A 7893-nucleotide genomic window follows, 5' to 3' on the forward strand; every position below is an offset into this window, starting at 1 on the left:
GAGGGTGGTGTGTGTATGGAATGAGCTGTCAGAGAAAGTGCTGGAGGCTGGTACAATGACAACAGTTACTGGGCAGCTGGATAAGTACACGAATAGGAGGAGTTCAGAGGGATTTGAGCCAAATGCTAGCAAATGGGACATGACCAGATTGGGATACCTGGTCGACACTGATGAGTTGGACTGAAGGGTTTGTTTCCGTGATGTACAACTCTGATTCTGCATGCGAAATGAAACCTACTTAATTGCCTGACTGCATCTAGGTATCATCAAGATAAAATCCTTGTGAAAAAGCTGTACATAAAAAAAAATATACAAACACTTCAACTGGACACAATCTTGAAATATTAAACTTCTGGAGATATTCCGAAAATAGCTTTTATGCAATGTACAAAACAGCAGGCTTCAGGAATCATATTTATTTGCCAAGTGAGACAAAATTTGAAGTAATTTAATTCCTTTAACTTACACGCAGTGAAAGGTTCCATTGGTCAGACATGGCAGGTAGCCTCAATAAAGTAACAATTAATCAGGACCAGGCATTTCCATTACACAACAGCACAAACCATTAAAAAGAATTAAGTTCAGGGATGGGGTTTAGGACTAGCCTTCACTCAAGAGTGACAATGGAGGAATGGGACTCATTAATGCTCCTGCAAACTTTCAAAGGTCCAGGAGACTGCAATATCAATGGAGAAAATTAATCACATCCAACAGCATGTTCCAATATATTACTTTATCATTCTATGCAAACGCAAACTTAAACTCTTTGAAAATGTCATCCAGACTGTGCTCAATGATAACTATTTTTTAACACAAACTGCAACTTTTTATTCAAGTAGGCAATAATTCACAAACTATAAGTTTTTCATTTCAGGCAGCTTCCCAACAGGATATTTACAATACTTTAGTGGTCAAATCACTCCCACCATTCTCTCACTCACATCCCACAATTTCTTTGCAACTGCATCATCCGTCGCCTTCGGCAACAATTCCTCTTCTTTGCAGTCTCCAAAGTATTTTCCAGATACCCCTTTAACTTCTGGAGAGGTAGCTAGGTAAAGCGTGGTCTGTGCTCCTTGTTCTGGTGTTTTGAAGAATGCCCAAGATACCATCTTGAAAATCGGTTGTCCAAGTAAGGGTATATTGATGTGTCTTCCCAAGTTTGTGCGCACAATGCCAGGATGTAGACAATTCACAGTAACACCAGTGCCTTCCAGCTGCTTGGCTAGCTCATGAGTGAACAGAATATTAGCCAATTTACTCCTGCTGTAACTGAAGCTTTTGTTGTAGCTTTTCTCACTGTTCAGATCATCAAAGTTGATTTCACCGTACTTGTACAGTTTGGAGGATACGACCACCACCCTGCTTGGAGCAGAGCGTTTGAGAAGGTCAAGGAGGAGATTGGTCAGAAGGAAGTGACCCAAGTGATTCACTCCAAACTGCATCTCAAAACCTTCCTCTGTTTTCATGTAGGGACACTGGAAAATCCCTGCATTATTGATCAGGACATCTAGCCTTGGCTCTTCCTTGTGGGCAGAAGATAGGAACAAAAAGCCTTTTGATTCACTGCTCTGATGAATTATCCACACATAATGAAAAATAGCAACCCCACCCATGCGTTCCCCCTCCCCCACCCACACACACACACACACACTGCTTCCCCCACTCTCCCACCACTACACACCCCCCTCCCCTTCCAAAGTTGCCTGGCAATTTCATAACCTGCCAGCAGAAACTGCTGTCTAACCCCACAATTTACCTTCAGGGATTTACTAGCTCCTTGGGCTAACCCTAGGGCCATTACTCCTTGGCATTCACCACCTTCAATAAATTCAACCCCTGGGATTTATCCCTGGGTATCCTGCACCTCGTATTCCCCTGATATCTCCCTGTTCTCTTCTGGGATATTTATCCCTCCTCCCCATGTACATTTCCCTCAGAGATACCACCCATCCCTGTGTTTATTTATCCACAGGTTTATTTCCTCTCCTCTCTGGGGTATTTGCACCCCCTGCCCAGGGGTATCTATTAGCCTACCTGGGGGTATTTGCACTCCCTACCCAGGGGTATATATTACCCTTCCTGGGGTATTTACACTCCCTGCCTGTGGGTATATACTACCCTACCTGGGGTATTTACACTCCCTACCCAGGGGTATATACTACCCTACCTGGGGTGTTTACACTCCCTACCCAGGGGTATATACTACCCTACCCGGGGCATTTAAATTCCCTACCCAGGGGTATATATTACCCTACCTGGGGTATTTACACTCCCTGCCCAGGGGTATATACTACCCTACCTGGGGTATTTACACTCCCTACCCAGGGGTATATACTACCCTACCTGGGGTATTTACACTCCCTGCCCAGGGGTATATACTACTTTACCTTGAGTATTTACACTCCCTACCCAGGGGTATAAATTACCCTACCTGGGGTATTTACACTCCCTGTCTGTGGGTATATACTACCCTTCCTGGGATATTTACACTCCCTGCCTGGGGGTATATATTACCCTACCTGGGGTATTTACACTCCTTGTCTGTGGGTATATACTACCCTTCCTGGGGTATTTACACTCCCTACCCAGGGGTATATACTACCCTACCTGGGGTATTTACACTCCCTACCCAGGGGTATATACTACCCTACCTGGGGTATTTACACTCCCTGCCCAGTGATATATACTACCCTACCTGGGGTATTTACACTCCCTGCCCAGTGATATATACTACCCTACCTGGGGTATTTACATTCCCTGCCCAGGGTATATACAACCCAACCTGAGGTATTTACACTCCCCACAAAAGGGTATATACTACCCTACCTGAGGTATTTACATTTCCTGTCCAGTGATATATACGACCCAACCTGAGGAATTTATACTCCCCATAAAGAGGTATATACTACCCTACCTGGGGTATTTTCCCCCACTGGGGTATTACCTCCTTCCCAGGGTAACCTCTGATTCAGGGTACTTACCCCCTCCAAGATATTCCACGTGCTTTATTACTTCGAGGGTCTCCCCGTACCCATGGTACATATTTCTCCCTGATGTATTCCCCCATGTATCCCCCCATGTATCCCCCTCCCTCTGCCCAAATTATCTCCTGGGGTAATCCCGTGGTAGATTTATTTCTATCTGTTGTATTTACCCTTTTCCCGAGGGTAATCATTGTTTCCTACATTTCTCCCCACCCCGTGGGGGTACCCTACAGCATATTTATCCCCTTATATTTATCCCACCCCAGGTATCATTACCTTCTGGAGGTGTGGTATTGACCAGTGGGGGAAATTACATACCCCACACCCTGCACATTTACCCCGGGGTGAGGAGCATCGATTTACTCCTAGGGATATTTATTTACCCACTCACTGTAAATGTACACCCAGGTGGTGAGTAGTTATTTACCTCATGGGGTAAATATTTACCCCCAGATGGGGAGCATTTAATTACACCTAAGATATTTACTTACCCCACTCCCTGCATACTTACTCCCTGGGGGTATTTATTTATCCTCTCCTTGAATATTTATCCTCTCCCTGAATATTTACCCTCTCCCTGAATATTTACCCACTCCCTGTATATTTCCCCCCCCCAGGGCGTACTTATTCACTGTCTCACTGTATATTTACCACCGGGAGTTATTTACTGTCTCCCTGTATAGGGGGGGTATTTACTGCCTCCCTGTATATTTACCTCCCCGGGGGGTATTTACTCACTGTCTCCCTGTACATTTATCCCCGGGGGTATTTACTGTCTCCCTGTATATTTACCCCCCGGGGGTATTTACTCACTGTCTCCCTGTATATTTACCCCCCCCCGGGTTTTTACTCACCCTCTCACTGTATATTTACCCTGTCCCTGTATATTTACCCCCCAGGGGTATTTACTCACTGTCTCCCTGCATATTCACCCCCGGGGGTATTTACTAACTGTCTCCCTGCATATTTACCCCCCAGGGGCTATTTACCCACCCCCTCCCTGTATATTTACCCCCCGGGGGGTATTTACCCACCCCTCCCTGTATATTTACCCCCAGGGGCTATTTACCCACCCCCTCCCTGTATATTTACCCCCCAGGGGTGTATTTAACCACCCGCTCCCTGTATATTTACCCCCCAGGGGTGTATTTACCCACCCCCTCCCTGTATATTTACCCCCCAGGGGTGTATTTACCCACCCCCTCCCTGTATATTTACCCCCCCGGGGTGTATTTACCCACCCCCTCCCTGTATATTTACCCCCCAGGGGGTATTTACCCACCCCCTCCCTGTATATTTACCCCCCAGGGGGGTATTTACCCACCCTCCCCCTGTATATTTACCCCCCCAGGGGTGTATTTACCCACCCCCTCCCTGTATATTTACCCACCCCCTCCCTGTATATTTACCCCCCAGGGGTGTATTTACCCACCCCTCCCTGTATATTTATCCCCAGGGGAGTATTCACCCACCCCCTCCCTGCATATTTATCCCCCAGGGTGTATTCACTCACCCCCTCCCTGTATATTTACCCCCCAGGGGGGTATTTACCCACCCCTCCCTATATATTTACCCCTGGGGGGTATTTACTCACCCTCCCTGTATATTTACCCCCCCGGGGGGGTATTTACCCACCTCCCCCTGTATATTTACCCCCTGGGGGGTATTTACCCACCCCTCCCTGTATATTTACCCCCCAGGGGGGTATTTACCTACCTCCCCCTGTATATTTACCCCCTGGGGGGTATTTACCCACCCTCCCCCTGTATATTTACCCCCTGGGGGGTATTTACCCACCGCTCCCCCTGTATATTTACCCTCCAGGGGGGTATTTACCCACCCCTCCCTGTATATTTACCCCCCGGGGGGGGGTATTTACCCGGGGGTAAATATACAGGGAGGGTGAGTAAATACCCCCCAGGGGTAAATATATAGGGAGGGGTGGGTAAATACCCCCTACACCCCCCCCCCCCCGGGTGTATTTACCCCCTCCCCCTGTATATTTACCCCCCTCCCCCTGTATATTTACCCCCCGGGGGGGTATTTACCCCCTCCCCCTGTATATTTAACCCCCGGGGGGGTATTTACCCCCCTCCCCCTGTATATTTACCCCCCGGGGGTGTATTTACCCCTCCCCCTGTATATTTACCCCCTCCCCCTGTATATTTACCCCCTCCCCCTGTATATTTACCCCCCAGGGGGTATTTACCCCCCCTCCCCCTGTATATTTACCCCCCGGGGGTGTATTTACCCCCTCTCCCTGTATATTTACCCCCCCAGGGGGTATTTACCCCCTTCCCCCCCCCCCCCCCCCCCCCCCCCCCCCCCCCCCTGTATATTTACCCCCCCTCCCCCTGTATATTTACCCCCTCCCCCTGTATATTTACCCCCCAGGGGGGTATTTACCCCCCTCCCCCTGTATATTTACCCCCTGGGGGTGTATTTACCCCCCTCCCTGTATATTTACCCCCCAGGGGGTATTTACCCCCCTCCCCCTGTATATTTACCCCCCTCCCCCTGTATATTTACCCCCCTCCCCCTGTATATTTACCCCCCGGGGGGGTATTTACCCTCTCCCCCTGTATATTTACCCCCCGGGGGTGTATTGACACCCCCCCCCTGTATATTTACCCCCCAGGGGTGTATTTACCCCCTCCCCCCTGTATATTTACCCCCTGGGGGTGTATTTACCCCCTCCCCCTGTATATTTACCCCCCAGGGGTGTATTTACCCCCTCCCCCTGTATATTTACCCCCCGGGGGTGTATTTACACCCCCCCCTGTATATTTACCCCCCAGGGGTGTATTTACCCCCCTCCCCCTCTATATTTACCCCCAGGGGGGGTATTTACCCCCCTCCCCCTGTATACTTACCCCCCCTCCCCCTGTATATTTACCCCCCAGGGGTGTATTTACCCCCTCCCCCTGTATATTTACCCCCCTCCCCCTGTATATTTACCCCCCAGGGGTGTATTTACCCCCTCCCCCTGTATATTTACCCCCTGGGGGGTATTTACCCCCCTCCCCCTGTATATTTACCCCCCGGGGGTGTATTTACACCCCCCCCTGTATATTTACCCCCAGGGGGGTATTTACCCCCCTCCCCCTGTATATTTACCCCCCGGGGGTGTATTTACACCCCCCCCTGTATATTTACCCCCAGGGGGGTATTTACCCCCTCCCCCTGTATATTTACCCCCCGGGGGGGTATTTACCCCCTCCCCCTGTATATTTACCCCCCTCCCCCTGTATATTTACCCCCCGGGGGTGTATTTACACCCCCCCCTGTATATTTACCGCCAGGGGGGGTATTTACCCCCCTCCCCCTGTATATTTACCCCCCGGGGGTGTATTTACACCCCCCCTGTATATTTACCCCAGGGGGGTATTTACCCCCTCCCCCTGTATATTTACCCCCCGGGGGGGTATTTACCCCCCTCGCCCTGTATATTTACCCCCCGGGGGGGTATTTACCCCCTCCCCCTGTATATTTACCCCCCCGGGGGGGTATTTACCCCCTCCCCCTGTATATTTACCCCCAGGGGTGTATTTACCCCCTCCCCCTGTATATTTACCCCCGGGGGGGTATTTACCCCCTCCCCCTGTATATTTACCCCCCGGGGGGGTATTTACCCCCTCCCCCTGTATATTTACCCCCGGGGGGGGTATTTACCCCCTCCCCCTGTATATTTACCCCCCGGGGGGGTATTTACCCCCCTCCCCCTGTATATTTACCCCCCGGGGGGGTATTTACCCCCTCCCCCTGTATATTTACCCCCAGGGGGGTATTTACCCCCTCCCCCTGTATATTTACCCCCAGGGGGGTATTTACCCCCTCCCCCTGTATATTTACCCCCCGGGGGTGTATTTACACCCCCCCCTGTATATTTACCCCCGGGGGGGTATTTACCCCCTCCCCCTGTATATTTACCCCCCGGGGGGGTATTTACCCCCTCCCCCTGTATATTTACCCCCCGGGGGGGTATTTACACACTCCCCCTGTATATTTACCCCCCGGGGGGGTATTTACCCCCTCCCCCTGTATATTTACCCCCCGGGGGGGTATTTACACACTCACCTGGGTGACCCTGTCACAGAAGCCCCTGACTGACCGCAGTGAGGACAGGTCCAGGGGCCGGACCAGGAGCTCCCCCCCGCCCCCGGGGCCGATCTCCTGCAGGATCTGTCGGGCGGCCTGGGCCCCCGCTTTCTCATCGCGACACGCCATGATGACCCGGGCGTGGAGGCGGGCGAGCGCCGCTGCTGTGGCCCGGCCTAGTCCGCTGTTAGCCCCGGTCACTATCACCGTGCGGCCCCTCATCGAGGGCCCAGGCTCCGGGGCCTGACGGACCATCAGCCAGCGGCTCAGCCACGCGGCAGCGGCCAGGCCTGCAGCCACGGAGAGCCCGGTGATCAGCATGGGGGGTCCCTGCCGGCCTGTGGGCTCCGCTCCCGGGGACAGCGCTCCGCCTCCTCCCGCCCGCGGCCCGAGTCCCGCCTCCCGCCTCCCGCCAGCAGCAATACCGCGGGACACCACCAGGGGCCAGTGCTGAGGCACCGTGAGGGACAGGGCAACACACACCAGGCACAGATCACCCAAAGGTGCTCTCCTCCTCCCGCACCCAAAGGTGCTCTTCACATTGTCCCCCACCCAAAGGTGCTCTCCTCCTCCCGCACCCAAAGGTGCTCTTCACATTGTCCCCCACCCAAAGGTGCTCTCCTCCTCCCGCACCCAAAGGTGCTCTTCACATTGTCCCCCACCCAAAGGTGCTCTCCTCCTCCCGCACCCAAAGGTGCTCTTCACATTGTCCCCCACCCAAAGGTGCTCTCCTCCTCCCGCACCCAAAGGTGCTCTTCACATTGTCCCCCACCCAAAGGTGCTCTCCTCCTCCCGCACCCAAAGGTGC

General features: G+C 52.2%; 1 protein-coding gene across 1 annotated transcript; it reads right to left on the reverse strand.

The window, feature by feature from the left end:
• Window positions 1-401: 401 nt before the first annotated feature.
• Window positions 402-7442, reverse strand: rdh14a (retinol dehydrogenase 14a). Its single transcript, XM_072562697.1, has 2 exons — window positions 7065-7442; window positions 402-1526 (listed from the first exon to the last, which is right to left on the reverse strand). Exons 1-2 carry the CDS (start codon window positions 7404-7406, stop codon window positions 912-914), a joined length of 957 nt encoding a protein of 318 aa, XP_072418798.1. The 5' UTR covers window positions 7407-7442; the 3' UTR covers window positions 402-911.
• Window positions 7443-7893: the final 451 nt, after the last annotated feature.

Source organism: Chiloscyllium punctatum, chromosome 3 (genome assembly GCF_047496795.1).
Source record: "Chiloscyllium punctatum isolate Juve2018m chromosome 3, sChiPun1.3, whole genome shotgun sequence".
In the NCBI taxonomy this organism is placed as follows: domain Eukaryota; kingdom Metazoa; phylum Chordata; class Chondrichthyes; order Orectolobiformes; family Hemiscylliidae; genus Chiloscyllium; species Chiloscyllium punctatum.

What these genes read in the sequence shown, in the direction of transcription:
- rdh14a (XM_072562697.1), bottom strand. Translation starts at nt 7,406, where the DNA reads ATGCTGATCACCGGGCTCTCCGTGGCTGCAGGCCTGGCCGCTGCCGCG. An exon ending in TCTGTGACAGGGTCACCCAG is followed by an intron (nt 1,527 to 7,064) that starts GTGAGTGTGTAA and finishes TCTGCCCACAAG; the next exon opens with GAAGAGCCAAGGCTAGATGT.